Source organism: Eretmochelys imbricata, chromosome 15 (assembly GCF_965152235.1).
Source record: "Eretmochelys imbricata isolate rEreImb1 chromosome 15, rEreImb1.hap1, whole genome shotgun sequence".
Lineage (NCBI taxonomy): Eukaryota > Metazoa > Chordata > Testudines > Cheloniidae > Eretmochelys > Eretmochelys imbricata.
In genome coordinates, this window is record NC_135586.1 from 15,453,748 (window position 1) to 15,472,681 (window position 18,934).

An 18,934-nucleotide genomic window follows, 5' to 3' on the forward strand; every position below is an offset into this window, starting at 1 on the left:
TACACTGTAGTCTGATACCATGGGCTCTGCTGCCATCTAGTGGTACCATATAATTATTTATATAAATGAATAATTAGCATATACTGCTGTTTTCTGCATGGGCGACAATTTTCTCATGACAAGTATTTGTTGCCACCATACATGCTCATTTAAATCTAGAAAATAAATGAATGTTAGAAAGAAATACTATCTGAAACCACAGAAGGGTGCACAACAGAAGGAGGCATGGCTGGAACAATCTGTGCTCTGTTTATTCTAGGCTACTGGGCAATTACTTGCCTCTGGGACAAAACCAGCCCCCAGCTGCCCAGAATCCAGGAGGTTCAAAGGTGGCATAAAAATACCATCTCTACCCTTAGGGATAAACCAAGGTCAATTCTGCCACAACCCAAAATCAGGGCCTTAAATCTGAAAATTTATTAGGCTTCAAAGTGATTGGTGTATTGTTTAGACACAGGATGAAATGGGAAAACCAAACAAGAGAAGTCAAAAAACTTTTAATCAAAATTTTGCAAGTTCATAACACCACTTTAAGTGTCAATGAAGAACAGGGGCAAATTCTCAGAAAATAAGAAATAAGTTTTATTAAAATAATTTTTTTTAAATAAAAATGTATCACCAGCACCGATGGATATCACTTTTAAAATTCAAATTTCAAAATGAAACAAATTGCTTTCTTAAGACAATTAAAGTGAAATATGCAAGGAAATTAACATTGGTATAAAAGACAGTAAACTTCCCATAGGTCTAAAAAGTAACATCGTAACACGAAGAATACATCTCATAAGGAAACATCTGCAAACTCTCCTGTTTTCAAACTCGTCTACATATACAGCTTTGATCCTACTTCAAGAGCTTTGAGTCACTCTTCACAGCTTCTGTAGTCATAGTCTGAATCATACAATAGTAAAACAAGTATTTAGATATGTAAACAAGTAAAATATTTAAATAAACAAGTAAAACAGTTTAATATCTCCATAAATAAGTGAACAAGTAAAATATTTAAATAAGTTAAAGGACAGAAACTGACCCCTCCATTTTCAATACTAACGGCACAAATGGATGCCCTGTTCCTGAGAGTAAGTTTGTGCAAGTGGACTGCTGTGCCTGAATGGAGTCATCTCCAGATTGGGAGCCTAACGTTAACCCAACAGAATCCTTCCTATGAAAGCCTGTCATTGGGAGGATTATTCTCTGCAGCAAATGTAAGCCTTACAGTGTGCAAAGCTATTTAACACAGCCCTCAGTGCAAGAACACTTTTAGTACTAACTCCTATGTGGAGCATGCCTTATATGATCCTAAGCACAAATGCATATTTATAGGACAAATGCCTATGTTAGTAACCCTTGAGATGTGAGACAATGAAGTGCAACCAGTGGACGCAATCCAGCTCTCCTTGAAGTCGACTGAAAAACTCCTACAGATTTCAATGACAGCAGGAGAGGGCATATTCTTTTCAACAAGTGTTGAGGTATTACAGACCTCCCACTCTGAAACAGGAAAGACAAATTTCAGTGTAAATCACACAAAGAAACCACAGTATTAAAGCATATGTAGCTGTTAAGTTTCTCCTAGATAATACGAGCTTTAATGGGAGCAACTGGCTAGAGGGAAACCAGTGTCTTCCTTAAAATCAAAATCTCAAATGAAAAAGGGTTTATATTCAGTTCAGAGCTGGAAATCATTTGGACACTGTAATAGGTAGGTGTCTACCGTTAAATATTTTTGTTTTGCTCTATGTCAGCTATTGGAACATTCTGCCCACAGTCACTGTAGCATTCTACACATTTGGAACATCTTCCTCTCTTTGAACTGCAACTCTCAATGAAGAAGAGAAGTGGGCTAATGAATCAGTTATTTTTGTAGAGAAAGACATGCTAAAAAGTAGTCAAAGTTCATCTACCCCTTAAGAAAAAGATTATCTGGCATGCTTTTAACAGCCATTTCACACCAATACTGTCTGTACTCCAAAAAGTGGGAAAAGTTGATCCATTAAGTACTAACATATTTTCTCTATGTACATCTCCTCCTTATTTAAAAAGAAAAAGAAAAAAAAGATTAAGGTCATACAATGTTTTAAACTGTATGTGAAATTCACTTTTATCTCTGCGATGCAGTCTTTTCATAATCCCTACAGGAAAATATTTAAAGGTTACTTCTAACTTTCTTACAGGTCTTTGAAACAAATTTAAAGGTACCCAGTTTGTTTCACAACTAAAAATCTATTTGGAGTCTCCTGCAAATAGTTCAAACTATTAATCTCATATGAGCGAAGATTCAAGTACATATGAATTGTCTAGTTGTTCAATTCTTAAAAATATACATTTTGTAGGAGGCATTTGCATGGATAGTTTTTAATGCTAGACTTCGCTAAAGATTTAATTTTTCATCTACATTTTGTGCTTTTTTGTTGTTGATATATCAGATTTTTCTTTTCCTTCTTCTATAACTCTCTGCAGAGGTGTCTTTTAAATGAATCCTCTTTTACTCTTCATCTCAAGAGACAGTTTTTAGAAAGTCAGAAGGGATAAGTCCTCTCTGTCCGTTTAACTCCCCATAGTAGAGTCCATCATCATCCACAGACCCAAATACTGTGATGATGTCTCCAGCACTAAATGTCAGCTCACTTTCCACATCTACATTTAATGAGTTCTCCCTTGGATTATAGTCAAAGACAGCCACCATTGTCTTAGAAGTAAGCTGTTCAGCTTTGCTATCCTGCCAGCTATGTTCTGTGCGAGACTTATTGTTATTCTGTGTATCCACCTCTACTAAGTTAATCACAGATTTTTCATCAGTAATGGAACCTTGTTTTAACAGGTGCTGTTTCGTTTCATTACTCTCCACCTGCACTTCAGACACCATATTATAGGGAATATACCCTACCCTTCCTGCATATTCACCTCTGTAAAAGCCATCAGCATCTTTATCACCAACCACCTTTAGAATCTGCCCCTTTTTAAATGGGAGCTCCTCTTCAGCTGCATCAAGATTAGGTGACATCAATATGGGATCATAGTCAAAAAGGGCCACAAATATCCTTACTGAATCATCATTAACTATTTCCTCTGAGACGAAGCTTCTCAGAGGGCCTGTTTTGGAAAATGAAGATGTCCCTGCTTGGCCTATTCTTAAAGCCTTGTTCATTTTTCTGTTTTGAGCCCACTGCATGGGAAACTCTGGAAGCTCCGGTAGCCTGGAATCATTACCAACCACCTTTATTCTATTCTCTTCCTGCGTGTCTAAATCCAGGTCCTCTTCTTCCTCTTCCAAAATATCTGAAAGATCAGAACTGTGGCTGTGGTCACCAACAGGATTCAATTGCCAGTTTTCTGTTCTTGATATTTGGTCTTCCTGTATTTCACCTCTAGACATCGCTAGGCTGGGGACTTCTTTGGATAATCCTTTCATCTGTTTCTTCTCAGTGGAAATATCTGGGACTTCCTGAACACAGATATCATGTATACCTATGTCTCTGTAACTGTCCTCCTCCAATTCAAGCTGACTAGAACACAGCTCAGGCACAGAACTCAAGCAGCTCTCATCATATCCCTCAATATCTCCAGTGGTTGAGTCTTTCACAGATTTGTCGTCAGAGTGCACATAGTGGGTGATCATAGACATTTTCATGTCGCTAATGTCTGTTTGATTTTCAAGCACAGCTTTTTTAGTAACAAAGAGCTTTTTTATCCTCTTTCTCTGGCTGTCTTCAGCAAGTTCTTTTAACGGTGACATCCTGGAATTGACTGATTCTTCACACCATCTAGTTGGAAAGACAAGGCCTGAATGTTGCACACTGACTGCTGTCTGCTGATAAGACTTTAAACATTTATCGTCTTTATCTCTTGCTACGTTATCACCAATGTTGCACATTGCAAGCTCATGTATCAAGGAAGAACTCTGAGAGGAGAACAACTGGGGTGGAGGGATGCTTGCTGGCAGAGAAGCTACTGAGTCTCTGCAGTTGGAGGTGAAGTGAATGGTGAATTTGTTATCTTGACTGGCCATGAACATCTCTGAAGAGGGTGAAGATATGCAATGTGTCAAAGGGATTTTCACATGCTGAGAGTCTATGAATTCCCCATAGGGTAGTCCAGAGGTCAGGCTGGTAGACATAGACTTTGATGATGAACAACAACTGGGAACATTTAACATGGCTGAGGGAATCAGAGCTGGCACAGAATCAACTGACTCTCCACTGGGGGAGACAGTTCTCACAGAAACCTTCTGAGACCCTTGTAGCATGTCTAACTGGGACAGTTCTACTATGGCACTGCCAGCTGTTGGAGATACAACTTCTGTTACTCTTTGTCCATTGACATACACAGCATAACCAGTAACACGTACCCCATTGGATGATCCTGCTGCATCAATTGTCACTGGTAGCCAGCTGATAACTAGAATGTCCGCTGAGGGATCAGGCTGTACTTGGACATCAAGTGGAGCATCAGGTGGTCCTGCTGATGGAGTTATGAACTTAATCATTGCTGATTTCTGTTCCCATTTCTCTTGAGGCAAATCCCATACTGTCCTCTGAAGCTGTGTTTCCACTTTTGCATTGTATTGAGTGCTGGGTTGCAGGTTATGGAAAGTGTACCAGTAGATCCCTGCCTTTGTCACATCACACTCCTTCTCATTAAGGTACACTGCATGAGTGTAGTTGCTACTGCTTGGTAACCAGGTGACCTCCGCTGAAGTGGCAGTGATGCTCCTAAGTTTCAGAAGTGCTGGTGCTATATGGAAACCTTGCCCTACAAGGAAGGTACATTGCATCTTATCTGAGTTTCCCTTCTCTGTCACACTTTGTACTGAGATCCGAAAAGCCTTAATCTTTAAATCCAGATTCTCAATTGCTGTTTGAGTCTGACAACCAGACCTCACATTTTGGCAAAGTTCTGTATCTACATAAATGTTATAGCTCTGCACATCTCCCCAGCCAGCTGGCATGAGTGGTGACTCCCAGCCTATAACAACACTTCTTGCAAACTGTTTGATTAGAGTCAAATTTCTTGGATAAGGCACCGCTGTATGATCAGGCATTTCCATGTCTCCTTCTAGTCTACTGGGCAATAGATTGACACTGATTTCTTCATCATGGCAATCACTCTTTTCTCCACTACTAGCACTTCTGCTGAGGAAACTCATTTCATGATCTGAAGTATGGGAGAGGTCACTTGTCTTTGGAGGCACAAAGGTCATGAGGTCATCATCTGAAACTTCTTCTATCAAATTAGAGGGAACCAGCCCTCTTCTGCCATCCATCAGCTCTCCTTCAAAGAAGCCATCCTCATCCATCTCTCCATAGATGTAAATGTATTCTCCAGCTGTCAGTGGAAGCTCTGCCTCAGGGTTCTTATTAGGACCATCAAAAGGGTCATAGCTGTATCGAGCTAAAAACACTTGAAGTTTTGCGGGACCTTGTCTCTCAGGCTCCAAGATTAGGGAAAATTTGTCTGTCTCCAATTCATCCACCTCACTTGCACTATCCCCCTCTGGAGTGGGGCACGACTTAGGACTGTACTGTGTGGATTCTGATTTTGAGGAGTTTGACTGGAACTCCAGTTTCTTGGTTTGCTTCTTAGAAGCAGCAGGAGTGGATACAAAGTCTATGTCACTAATATTTGTACTGCACTGAAGAGCATGGCAATCTTCTGAGGAACAGCACGTAGCATGTGGCAAGTTTGAAGTCACAGGGTCAGAATTTTTTATTTGTAATTGTTCGAGTTCCTGAGACAGAAGATTAAAATGTTCAGTTTGACTGTGATACTGATTCTCCAATTCCCTCACCTGGGCTTCTAATAGCTGTACTACCTCTTCATGTTCCCTTTTTGCTTCTACCTGGGCCTGCTGCAAATATTTGACCTCCTCTTCTTTCTTTTGCAGTGCTAACAGTGTTTCCTCATGGTCAACCTCCAGCTGTTGCCTTCTCTCTGCCATTTCTTTCATGTCCTTCAGTACATGCTCTAGATCCTCCACCTTGGTTTGAAGTCCTTTGGTCAACTGGACAGCAGAATTCCGCTCCTCTGTCACTCCCATTAGTTTCACCTTCAGGTCAGCATTTTCAGATTCAACCTTTTCTGTCCATTTAGTTTTCCCACTGAGTTGAGCGTTTTCCTCAGCCACTTTGGCATTTTCAGTCAGCACCTCCTGAAGCTGCATTTCCAACTCTTCACATTTTTTCTGCTTTTTCTCCATTTCTTGTTCAAGGTTTTCACACTGCTTACTTTTCTTACTAAGCTCTACTTCCAAATGCTGTATTTGATTTTTGCTGTCTGGGTCTGTTTTCAAAGGGATGTTTTCATATTCCTCAGACACATTTCCCGAAGGTAATACTACTGGCTTAATATCCTTTGCCAAAGTGATTGATCCTGGTGGTGTCTGTTTTGGCAAAGATGAACCATCTAAGCTTGCATCAATGTTTGGTGCAAGTGTTTCCTGTATTAGGCACATGGTAACAGCTGGAGAAGAACTGTCTGGACCCATTTTGGAGGACTGTAGAGACTCTTTCAAGTTCTTCAACGTGATCTGTCTCTGTAATCGTAACACTTCTTTCTGAGACTCCCGCAACAAACGATCAAAGTCACTTAAATTGAGCCAGCATGAGCCCTCCTTGCCTGTGGCCAGTTTGGCCTGCAGCTCCCAACACTCTCTCTGCAAGGCTTCTATTTGTTTATCTTTGGCTAGAAGGATGCTAGCTTGTTCACTCAGGTCTTTAGCCCGCTGCCGGGCAAATGCTTTCTTGCACAGTTCCACATTGGAGCCTTTGAGGGAAAGTGTTATTGGGGCATTGACCACCTTGAGGTTGGACTCCTGGAGTTTCCTGGCTCTCTCTTCCAATCGCTTGGCAATGATGGCCAGATCTGCATTTTTCTTCTTGAGCCGCTTCACCTTCTCCTGCATCTCGGGGAAACTGCTCCTCCTCAGAAGGCCGTTCTCTTCCTTAAGGGCCGTGCATCGCCGCTCTAGATCCTCCAGGGCACTTAGCAGGTCGGTGTTCTGCTTCACCAGCTGGCTGTAATTGTTGCCAGACAGCCACTCCTGCTGCTGCCCCACTGCCAGGGTGCCACCCTCTCCTGCAGACCCCCAGCTGCCCATCTTCCCTTCAGGAGGCGAGTCCAAGCACTCCAGGGGCCGCTCCTGGCTGGTGGGCTTCAGAGGGAGCTCCTTGGCAGCTCCTTCCTGGGGGTTGGCAGCTTGTTCTAAGGCCTTTTGGGCCGGCTGCTGCCCCCGACAGGGGCTCTGCGGGGGGCTCCCCTCCAGCGGGGCCTGGTGCGCTGCGTGCGAGGACTCGGGTTTGGCTAGGCTGCTGTCCAGCGAGCGCGACCTGGAGGCTCCCCCATCCGGGGAGACGGCGGCGATGAGGCTTTCCAAGGAGCGGGGCCTCGGCCCTTCCAGGAGGCTCCTGCTGAGGCGGGGCTGCGGGCCGGGCCTGGGCCTGTGCGGGGAGCCGGCGGGCTGCTGCTCGCCCTCGAAGCGCTCCAGAATGTACTTGAGGAAGAGGCTCCGCTCCAGCTCCAGCTCGGCCCTGAGGTGGCGGATGCGGGCGGCCTGGTCGCCATCGGTCTCCCAGCGCAGCTTGCCCAGCACCTCCTGCAGTTTGCCGCGGCATTCGCTGCTCAGCCCCGCGGGGCCGCCCCGGGTGCTGCCGTAGCCCCGGCTCACCAGCTCCTCGGCCAGCTGCCGCTGCAGGTCCCGGGCCTGCCGCACGGCGGCGTCCCGCTCCCGCTGGAGCAGCTCCTGGGCCTGGCGCAGCTCGGCGTCCTTCCAGCGGAGGAGCTGGCGGATCTCGGCCTCCCGCTCCCGCAGGCTCAGCTCCCGCAGCTGGTGCAGCTCTCGGGCCCGCTGCTGCTCCCACTTGGAGCGGAGCTGGTCGGCCAGCAGCTGCCGGTCGCGCTCGGCCGCCTCCCGCAGCTCGCGGGCCTCGGCGGCGAAGCGGCGCCGGCTCTCCTGCGAGCGCAGCCGCTCCCCGTCCAGCTCGGCCCGCAGCGCCTCCAGCTCCCGCTTGTGCTCGTCGTGCTGGGCCTGGCTGCCGGCGGGCGGCGCCGGGGCCTTGCGGGGAGACAGCCGGCCCCCCGGGGGCGGGCCCCCGCCCGGGCTGTCTCGGGTCATGGCCCAGGGGAGGCGCGGCGGCGGCGAGGCAGGGCCGGCCGAGGGACGAAGCGAGGAGCGCGGGCTGGCGGGGAACGGCCGCCAACCGCCGCCGGCACGCGCGCGCGGCCCCTTCAGCGCTGGGCTCGGGCCCCTCGGGAAGGCCCTAACTCCCCGCTTCCCCAGCGGGGCAGCCGCCTCCTCGCGGCCCCCTCCCGCGCCCCCCCCCCCCCATTGCCTCCCTCCCGCTGACCCGGCCTTGCCCCAGCCCCTGGAGCCGGTGTGAACAGTCAGCGTCTTGGCAGTCCTCAGAGGTCGCCTGGGTGTGCGCTGGGTAACCCCGCTCCCCATATCCCCAGCCCGTGCCTGGATTTCTCCTGTATCGGATTAACCCGGACTGCATGCACAAAAAAGCATAAAGCATTCTTCACCAAATCAAGATTATCTTCCAAACGTGAGAGGCTGCTCCTCTTCCCACTTATGCAACAACCCCCCTCCCCTCCCCCCCCAGAGACAGCCAAAACAGAGCAAGTCAAAGGTGCCATCTGCTAAAACTCCAGAGGAGTTGCTGCGTTGCATTCAGAGCAGGGGTTGTCAAAAGTTTTAATGGCATGGTCCACTTGGTAACACAAGAAGTATCTCCTTGGCAGCCTTCCTGTTCCTTATAGGAATCACCTTTTCTCCCATTTACCATCACGGCCATGTTTTGTCACCAAAACTGCCATTTGTTGATCCAAACAGTGAGTGTGTACACACTGCGAGGCAACTTTTATTGGGGAAAATGCCTGGTTTTGGAGACAAAATACATCCACCCTCATGAGAGATTTACATCTTTTTCCTCTATTTTTTTGTCAACAAAGTGCAAGTGTAGACCCCACGCTTCATTTCATCACTTTAATTGGTCTCCAGGAGGTGTCCCACAATGCCCATCCTGACCACTCTGGTCAGCTGTTTGAACTCCACTGTCTTGTAGTCAGGTAAATAACCATCCACCCCTCCCCTTTAGAAGCCCGGGGAATTTTTGAAATTCCATTTCTTGTTTGCTCGGGGTGGAGAGGTCTCATTGCAGCTTCCCAGATGACCATGGCAGGATATCGCAGCAAACGCTCTCCCGCTTGTACCACTGCAGAGCTGTTGGATATGCTCAGTATATGGGGAGAGGAGGCTATGCAGTCCCAGCTGCTCTTGAGCCATAGGAATTGGGATACCTATGGGCAGATTTCACGAGGCTTGTATGAAAAAGCTATGATCGGGACACGCTGCAGTGAAGCATGACGATAAAGGAGCTGAAGCAGGCGTACCATAACACGACGGAGGCAAACCTTCCCTCAGGTGCTTCACTTAAGACCCGCTGGTTCTATAAGGAGCTGGATGCCATCCTTGGTGATGACCCCACCTCCATCACCAAGAGTCCCATGGATACTTCAGAGGGCACAGAGGTGGCGGAAAGAGGACCTAACCCCGAGGACAAAGTTAGCTTCTTGTGCAATAAAAGCAAACTTTTATAATGGTAAATCATCTTTATTTTTTTTCTTCAAGGTGAGATTGCAGGCACTGCCAATACATGCACAGGCATTTAAATCACTTTATTACAGGAATATAAGGCCCCAAATGTCACCATTGCCCCGTAGAAAAACTGCATGTAAGGTAACATTGAAGCAACTCAGACAGAAATATGTTACTGGTGGTCATTGCCTCAAAGCCTCCCTGATTTGAATAGCTCTCCTCTGGGCTCCTCTGACAGCCCTGGTTTCTGGCTGCTCAAAATCAGCAGTCAAGCGGTCTGTCTCAGCACTCCACGTCTGAGCAAACCTTTCACCCTTAGCTTCACAGAGATTATGCAACGTACAGCATGCAGATATGATCATAGAAATATTATCCTCAGTGAGGTCCAACCTGCCATAAAGGCATCGCCAGCGTGCCTTTAATCTGCCAAAGGCACATTCAGCTGCCATCTGGCACCTACTGAGCCTGTTGTTGAACTGCTCCTTACTGCTGTCCAGGTGTCCCATATAAGGTTTCATGAGCCACAGCTGTAAGGGGTATGCAGGGTCCCCCAGGATCACTATGAGCATTTCAACACCCCCCCGCTGTAATCTTCCAGTTAGGAAAGAAAATCCCCACTTGCAGCTTTCTGTACAGGCTGTTGTTCCTGAACATGTGTGTGTCATGCACCTTCCCAGACCACCCTGCGTTGATGTCAGTGAAATGCCCACAGTGATCCACAAGTGCCTGCAACATCATGGAGAAGTACCCCTTCCTACTGATGTACTCCATCGCAAGGTGATCTGGTGCCAAAATTGGAATATGTGTGCCATCTATTGCCGTTCCACGGTTAGGGAAACCCATTTCTGCAAAGCCGTCCACTATTTCACGCACATTTCCCAGAGTCACAGTCCTTCGTAGCAGAATGCGATTTATTGCCCTGCACACTTGCGGTCAACTTCCCCACTCTAAATTGATTGGTAGCAGTCTGGAGTTGCTAGCTTCCACACAGTTGCTAGCTTCTCTGCCGAGAGGGCAGTTCTCAATCTGGTGTCCTTGCGCTGCAGGTCCAGGGTGAGCTCCGCACACAGTTCCAGGAAGGTGGCTTTCTGCATCTGAAAGTCCTGTAGCCACTGCTCGCTATCTCACATCTACATGATGATACGATCCCACCATTCAGTGCTTGTTTTACAAGCCCCAAAGCGACGGCTTACCCTATGCACCTGCTCTGTGAATGCCAAAAGCAATCTAAAGTTGCTCCTATCCATATCACGCAACATGTCGGGCACCTGCAAGTCTTCTTCAGGTAGGAACTTCATGATTAACTGCACTGCCATCTGCGATGTCTTCATGACAGTTAACAGAGCATAGGACAGCAGTGTGAGATCCATCCCTTCTCACAAAGATGCCAGGGTGCACAGCAAAGAAGGGTTGTTGAAAAAATGCTGCAAAAGAAAGCCGGAAGCCCATGGAGTGCTGGGTCAGAAAGCAGTGCATCACGGGACATTTAGCACTGTCCCCAGATGCACCACGTTCCACTCTGTCATCCCACAATATCTAGCGACAGAAGGACTGTGGGATAGATACCCACAGGGCATTGCTCACACCTTCGATGATGGTGCCCCCACTGTGGATGCGGTCTGCCGACAGAGGGAACAAGTGTGAACACAAAATTGAGATTTTTATTATGTTGACTTACGGGTGTGGACGTCACTTTTGTCGACACAAATTGGTAGTGTAGACATGGCCTTAAATTCCCTGTTGCAAATGCAGCAATTTTGTTCGGAAAATATTTGTTTACTTTTTTTGCTGTCTTTATGCCAGGCATCTGGAAGTATTACAGATTTCCACTCTTTTGCACTGAAGGATCTGAATTCATGTACAGGCAGTTGGAAACAAGGACAAGAGCAACTATGTTACCAGCCAGTGAAAACTCCTCAGAGCAACAGTGCTCAGAGGACCACATTTGGGAACTGCTGTTTAAAAATGCCCCATTCTTTGTCCCCTCATTAATCAGGATGTATTGCTTTTGAGAAAGTCATTCACACACGCCATCATTGTTCAAAACAAGGTAATGGCAGCAGCTACTAGAACTTCCTCTGCATTAGGAAAGTGATCGTGGCTGACAATGTTTATCAATAGGTCACTGAACTAGTACTGAAAATGGTTTAAGCGCTCATATAGTAGGGACACTTGGTTCTGAAAGTCTGTCAGTTTTTGTAATGATGCTGAAAACAGTCAAACCATTTGTAACATTGGTTCAGGAGGACTCATTATTGACAGTGACCCTGATCTTGCCAAGACTTATGGATGGGTTTAAGCGTACGAGTGGTCCAATGAGCTCAATGAGAATACTCACAAGTGTAAAGTTAAGCATATGGGTAAATCTGTGTATGATCAGGGCCTTAGATGGTTGGTAATGGGTTGCTTTCGTAGTGCAAATAAACTTTTAAAGTAAGGTGTAGCAATAGAAGAGAGACAGTAAGATGAGTGACCCTTCTCATTCCCAGCAGAACACAAGGAAGGGAACAGTGGGGATCCATGTTTCAGATTTGTAGCTACCCTTTAGGGTCCATCTGGGTGGGGAACCATATTGCTTGAACAGTTTGGCCTGATTCAGACAAACTCAGTTGAAATACAGTTTGTCTAAGCTACTGTGGATGGAGCTGGCAAAGACATTTTTAAAAATAGATCCTTGGCTACAACTGAGAAATGCATAGCACAGCTCAGGGAAGAAGAGTGCTAAGGTGACATTAAGCCACACTCTCATTCTTGGGATGTCTGTGCATCAGTCCAATCTCCTGTCATAAGTTTATGCTGCCTGCAGATGGCTCCAAATAGTCACCACAGCAGCTAGCGCAGAAATGCCCCAGCTACAGGGAGAGTGAAGAAATGCTTCTACCAGCTCTGTGCCACCATTCAGCTGATTCTCCTGAAGCAGCCTGAAATTGGGAGAATGTGGGCCTGAAGATCTGAGCCTAGCTCTCTAGAATACAGTCTGTGCTATGCTAAATCATGTTTTCAAATAGTCTGGTTGGCTAAACCATGTTAAAATATTTTGCTTAATTTACTTTAAATAAAGTTTAAATATGATTTCTATCAAATGTAAAATCCCACTGTAGATGGGGCCAAATGATGATGTCAACTTCATGTGAGTTAGAGTCAGAGAAAAGAGAGTAGAAGGAACTGATGGAGGTTGACATGGGTCTAGCCAGTGGGATTCCTTTCAATTGACTGATAAAAATGAAAAAATTATGGGACATTTGTTGATTGGGTTTTCTTTCTGTTTCCCATTTTTTGTAGTTTATTATTAATATTTCTTGTTCATCTACTTTGTAATTTTATTATCTTACGTGTAAGAGTTTCTTTTGATTTATTGTTTATATTCTTATCTTATGATTGATGGTGGACCAAATTCAGATTTGGCACAACATGCTGCTTTTGGAATAGGTTCTGTTGTGTATAAATCTTAGTTTTGGAAAGAAAAAGAAATATTAAATAGCAAAAGACAAACATAAAACCTCCAATAGAGGGCACTGGTACACATAGTCACAAACTAGTTGCTTACAAAATAGATGGCACCTGTAGCATATGCTCAAATTAGGCCTCATCTCCAGAATATAAAGCAATTGCTAGAATTGAGATTATGTATACACCTGCTATGGCATACTGCATTCATATGATTAGAACTAAAGTATAATCAAACTTCCATCAGAGAGGAACAGGAACTAAAGAACATGCACAATATGTAGAGAATAACATTAGCTATAAATGTCAAGTATTGGGGGTAGCTGTGTTAGCCTGTATCCACAAAAACAACAAGGAGTCCGGTGGCACCTTAAAGACTAACAGACTTATTTGAGCATAGGCTTTCGTGGGTAAAAACCTCACTTCTTCAGATGCATGGAGTGAAAGTTACAGATGCAGACATAAATATACTGACACATGAAGAGAGGGGAGTTACCTCACAAGTGGAGAACCAGTGTTGACAGGGCCAATTTGATCAGGGTGGATGTAGTCCACTCCCAACAACAGATGAGGAGGTGTCAATTCCAGGAGAGGCGAAGCTGCTTCTGTAATGAGCCAGCCACTCCCAGTCCCTATTCAAGCCCAAATTAATGGTGTTAAATTTGCAAATGAATTTTAGTTCTGATGTTTCTCTTTGAAATCTGTTTCTGAAGTTTTTTGTTCAAGTATAGCTACTTTCAAATCTGTTATAGAAGGTCCAGGAAGACTGAAGTGTTCTCCCACTGGCTTTTTGTATTACCATTCCTGATGTCCGATTTGTGTCTGTTTATTCTTTTACATAGGGACTGTCCAGTTTGGCCAGTGTACACGGCAGAGGGGCATTGCTGGCACATGATGGCATATATGACATTAGTAGACATGCAGGTGAATGGGCCTCTGATGGTGTGGCTGACGTGGTTGGGTCCTCTGATGGTGTCACTAGAGTAGATATGGGGACAGAGTAGGCAACGAGGTTTGCTACAGGGACTGGTTCCTGGGTTAGTGTTTCTGTGATGTGCTGTGTAGTTGCTGGTGAGTATTTGCTTCAGGTTGGGGGGCTGTCTGTTAGCCATAAAGTTATCTATTTTAAGATATAATTAAATAGCTTGCAAGAAATGTCATGCTACTTTTTAGAACCATCAAACCCCATAGCTTATTCAGATATGGATGTACTCTTGGCCTCTGTTCAGTTCAGTAGATCCTGTTGTTTCATTATATCTACGTATCGTGCCTACCACAATAGACCCCAATCCTTGATTGGGGCAACTAGACACTGATGCAATACAAATTTAAAAATTTATTTTTATATATATCTATATCTATATAAAGTAAAGCTTCATAGCACATTGATTTTAATACTTTGTACAAGTTTGCATCACCAAAGCTTTGTATTCTGTACACTAGTTTCCTGTGTCAGCCAACAATTTTTAAACATGGTTTCTGCAGAAAATGTCATGTCAGCCAGTGTAAATTGAGTATATCTTTGTTAAATCTCTCTCACTTTCTCTCTCTCTATATATCTGAAAATGTTCTCAAAACCTAGTCTTGTGAATTGTACATATATGTATATATATATACACAAAACAATTCACAAGACTAGGTTTTGAGGACATTTTTCAAAAATGTTTTCAACAAAGTTACGCTTCATTCACCTTATCCAACATAACAGTATTTGAAGAAATGGTGTTTTAACTTGTTTCCTAGCTTTGGGGAAACTCTGTATATGTGGATCCCAAGTAATGTATTAGCTGAAATCTTGCTAGCTCTTAGAGCAACAGTACTCAATCTTCGACTGCTGGTCTGTGAAGAACAGGCTGGTCACCTGGTGCTGGCTTTCCTTGTTTCCAGCTGGTAAATCACATTAAAAGGAAGCTAAAAATATATTTCATATTTTCAAATATTGTTTTTCCATGGAAGCAATTACTGCAGTTGTGACACGGGTGTTATGTGACCATGAATGGAAGGGGTGGCGACTGCTGTGAATGGGAGGAATAGTGGTCCGTGAGTCAATCTCTCCATTAAGACATGGCCCATATTATCTAAAAGCGTGAGAAACCTCTGTATTAGGGGTTTTGTGCATCTGTTCATGTTAGTGTTATGCACACAATAATACCAATTAAGTCAACACATCCAGCCTTTTTCTCAGGATGGAGAGCTTTGTGAACTTTTTATTCTGGAGGGAATGGGGCTGGGAGGCTGTATTTACTTTTTTCATGAATGTTTTAAGAAATGTTCCATAATGTAGAAAGCATCTGCCTAAAACAGAATTAATATGACAATGTACATTACCCAAATCACAGAAGGCAAGACAGAGGGAGAAAAAACAAGTTTATAAATTTGTATTAAATCCTCAAATGAGAGAGTAAGAGTCACAATAACCACCTCAATACATAATTCATTGCTTAAAAATGCTTACTATTAGAAAACAACTCAAGAGATAAGGCAACACATATAAAAACAGCATTTGTCAGCAAATTTATGGGAATGTAGGGTGAAGAATTTCAAATGAAAAAAGTTAAAGTTTGTCTTCATTCTTTTATCCATTTTATTCTTTTAACAGTTGCAATTGAGAGGCATATAAAATGGTTTGGGACATGGAAAATGGATTTTTGTAAATGTTTTATCCTATTATTAGTAGTTATTGGAAGTGAATGTCACAGTACTAGATTAGAGATAGACCCTTTAACTGAATTTCTATCTAAGCATATACAAATTCTACAAGTAAACATAATAAAGGATTTCTTTCTCTCTGCTCCACCCGCCTACCCTCACCCTGGGTCAGCATGGGTTTTTGTGTTTTTTTTTGTTATTATGAGAAAGCTTAATCAAAGATATGGGTTTTACATTTGTCTAATGAGTCTGTGAGATATGTCTAATATCATATCCTCTGGGACTGTGTTGCTATTGTGGGCTAGTGGCTGAGAAAACTTTATTTCCTCTCAAGGATGAGTTATCTATCCTGCAACAATGGAACTGTCATGGGAGATCATGATCTTTGAGCGCAAAGAGGCCGTTAAGGTAGTTTTGGGCAGGCCCTTGGAGGATTTGGAAGATAAGGACTGAAACCTGTGCTCTGGACAGTATTCATTGTCAAGTAAACTCAATCATACATTTGAATTTCTTGGAGGTGTTTTCTCTTGTTTTTGTTTAAGTCATAAGTTTCATTCTTGGGTATAGCGTATTGCAGTAGTCAAGCCTGAAGGTCACAAAAGCAGGGATCACATTAGCCAAATGCAGAACATGCTGCGAATTCAGTACAGTTGGGGGTCCTGGTCTCACTCCATGTGGAAGAATGGTGGTACTGGCTCTGGTGGTAAAGGAGCAGTTCCCTGGTGGAGGAAACCCCTGCCACATCTTTGAGATGATACAGCAGCATTTCATGACTGACAATAACAAATGTCATAGAGAGATGCAGCAGCATGGTCACTGTTACATAGCCCTTGTCCATGGACAAGAGATCATCCACCAGTGTGATCACCACTGTATCTGTTGTGTTCAGTCTGAAACCTGATTTGAGGGGTATGCAGGATATTGGTAGTTGGTAGGTGGAATGTACACAGTTCTTTGCAAGCTTCTCAATCATCTGGCTAGAAAAGGGATTTAGGGATTCAGGTGGTTATTTGGGAAGTCAACTGCAATGAACAATGGTTTCTTAAGAATGGATGGACTATAGCTTACTATAATATGGGTGGTAGCTTTTCCTCTACAAAAGAAGTGTTGACTATCTCCATTAGTAAGGGTCACAGATACTGTTTGGACTCTCTTTTACCAGCCATGGAGGGCATGGATCAGAATTGCAGATGATGGCTTAGTTTTCATGTAGTGCTTTTAGGACTTCATGTTGAAGAAGAAGATGGTGGATTTCTTTTTCCAGCAACAGGTGGGGACCTGAGCATCTGTATGTTGGAAAAACTGAAGTTTAAAGAATAGGGATTTATGGTGTCTTTGAAGGACTATAGCTCTGGTGTGATTAAGAGTTTTGGCAGAGAAGAAATGAAGATAATGTTTGAAACAGTTCATGTGTCACATATTTACAGGACTGGAAGACACATAAGTGCTATTCTTCCCAGTCAGTATGGTATCAGATTTGGATATTTCAGGTTTCAGTACAGTAAGACTTCAACTAGTCCTTGTTAATCAAATATCAATGTTCTTAAACCTTTAGTACAAACATCCAACTTCAGTAGTACACCAGGATCTTTTATCAGAGAGACTCTGCAGCTTTTCCATCTCATCTGCCTTTTCTCCTTTCTTTCCTGAGCAATAGTCAGCTTTCTCCCACTGTGTACCTGCTAGGCACAGCTGCAACTGCTCTACACATACAGTTACCTCTCTGAGTCACCCTGCTCCTTTTGCTTAACCTCTCTGTGTGCTTCATTTTCCCCATCAGCAAAATGGATATAATAATCCCTAAATGCCTAATATTAGAATAAAGTAATCATAACACTTAACATTTATATAGCATTTTAACCGTCAAAGCATTTTACAAACTAATTATTTCTCACAACACCCCGATGAGGTAGGTATTAAATTAGTTGCCAGGGGTTGTAGCATGATTTAACTCATTACCTAATGTTAGTAAAGTTCTTTGAGTTCTTGGAACAAAAAGCACCACAGAAAGGCAAAATATTTGATTAAATAATAATTATTATTTGATGGATTCATTCTATGCCACTCAAAGGAATTTATTATGTATGTTTTAATGAGACTTTAAAAATCTCTCATAACAGTTTGAAATTTCACCCTTTCAAATTACCTGAGTTTGACAGGACTCTACAAGTTTGTTGTAAGACTTAAAGCTTTTCAGGAAAGAGGAACAGCATTTCCTAAAGAGTCAGATTTGCCAAGTCTCAGTCACTTGGGGACATGTCCAATGCAGAAAGGAACTAAGGGGCACAAATACAAACAGAATGGAGTTGGGTAGTACTCCCAGAGACGATTGTGCCAACAATGTGCATTAGAAAGTCTACTGAAAATTGAGAAGCCAGCCAGGGAGAGATGAAGTTGGGGAGCAACCATGTTTGGAGACCTGGGAAAAGGCTATAAAGCACATCACATTGTTGTGTTGGTTAGTATTAGCTATACTATTCCACAGATTTCATTCTTTCTGGAGAAAGTAGGAATGCACAGCTTCAGCGGGGAAGCCAGCAGGATGATGGCACCTGAACTAGCTGTACTAGTGTATTTTGTGGTGGGGCTACTCAGCGCATCTTGTCTGATATCAGTGGGGCATATGATAGTTTCAAATGACTTCCTGGTCTATGCTGGAACTGCAGCCCCCCCACTCCTGTAAGGGTACCCCCAAAGAGGGAGTATTAGTGGCTCAGAGAATCAGGTGGATTTATTCAGTAACATTTCCTCTTTCCACAGATGCTTCCATGGAAGATGGTGCACAGTAAATAAAATACAACCCAGCAGCAGTAGTAATTGTAAAAAACGGATAATACTAAACCGCCCAACTCAAACAACATAAAGGAAGGGGCTTTTAAAACTGTCTTAAAGCTAGTGCCAAAGAAAGGTGTGTACAGCGCCCTCCCCAGTTTTCCCTCCCTTCAGCCCAGAAGTGTGAATGCTGGGCTCTTCCTCTGCCCCACCTCAGGGCTTTCCAAGAGGGCTGGACGAAGGGTCCCCTCCCCTCTTTCGCCCTGTGCCCCAAGAGCGCTGTGTGTGCAGATCTCTGCTCGTACACACACGCACACAGGGGCCCCCAGGAGCATTGAGAGGGAGCCCCCCAAAGGGGTCCGGGGTCCCTCTCTCAGAAGGGTGGCCTGTGCAGTCCCTGTGCCCCCCCTCCCAAGAGTGTGCAGCTCGCACTCGCAGCGTGTGCCGGGGGGGGGGGGTCACGTTTCCCTG

General features: G+C 44.3%; 1 protein-coding gene across 1 annotated transcript; it reads right to left on the bottom strand.

Annotated features, from left to right (window-relative positions):
* Positions 1–1,352: 1,352 nt before the first annotated feature.
* LOC144275734 (peripheral-type benzodiazepine receptor-associated protein 1-like) lies at positions 1,353–8,110 on the bottom strand. The gene has a single exon (XM_077835251.1). The coding sequence runs from the start codon at positions 8,108–8,110 to the stop codon at positions 2,498–2,500; it is 5,613 nt and encodes a 1,870-aa protein (XP_077691377.1). The 3' UTR covers positions 1,353–2,497.
* Between the last annotated feature and the right edge of the window lie 10,824 nt (positions 8,111–18,934).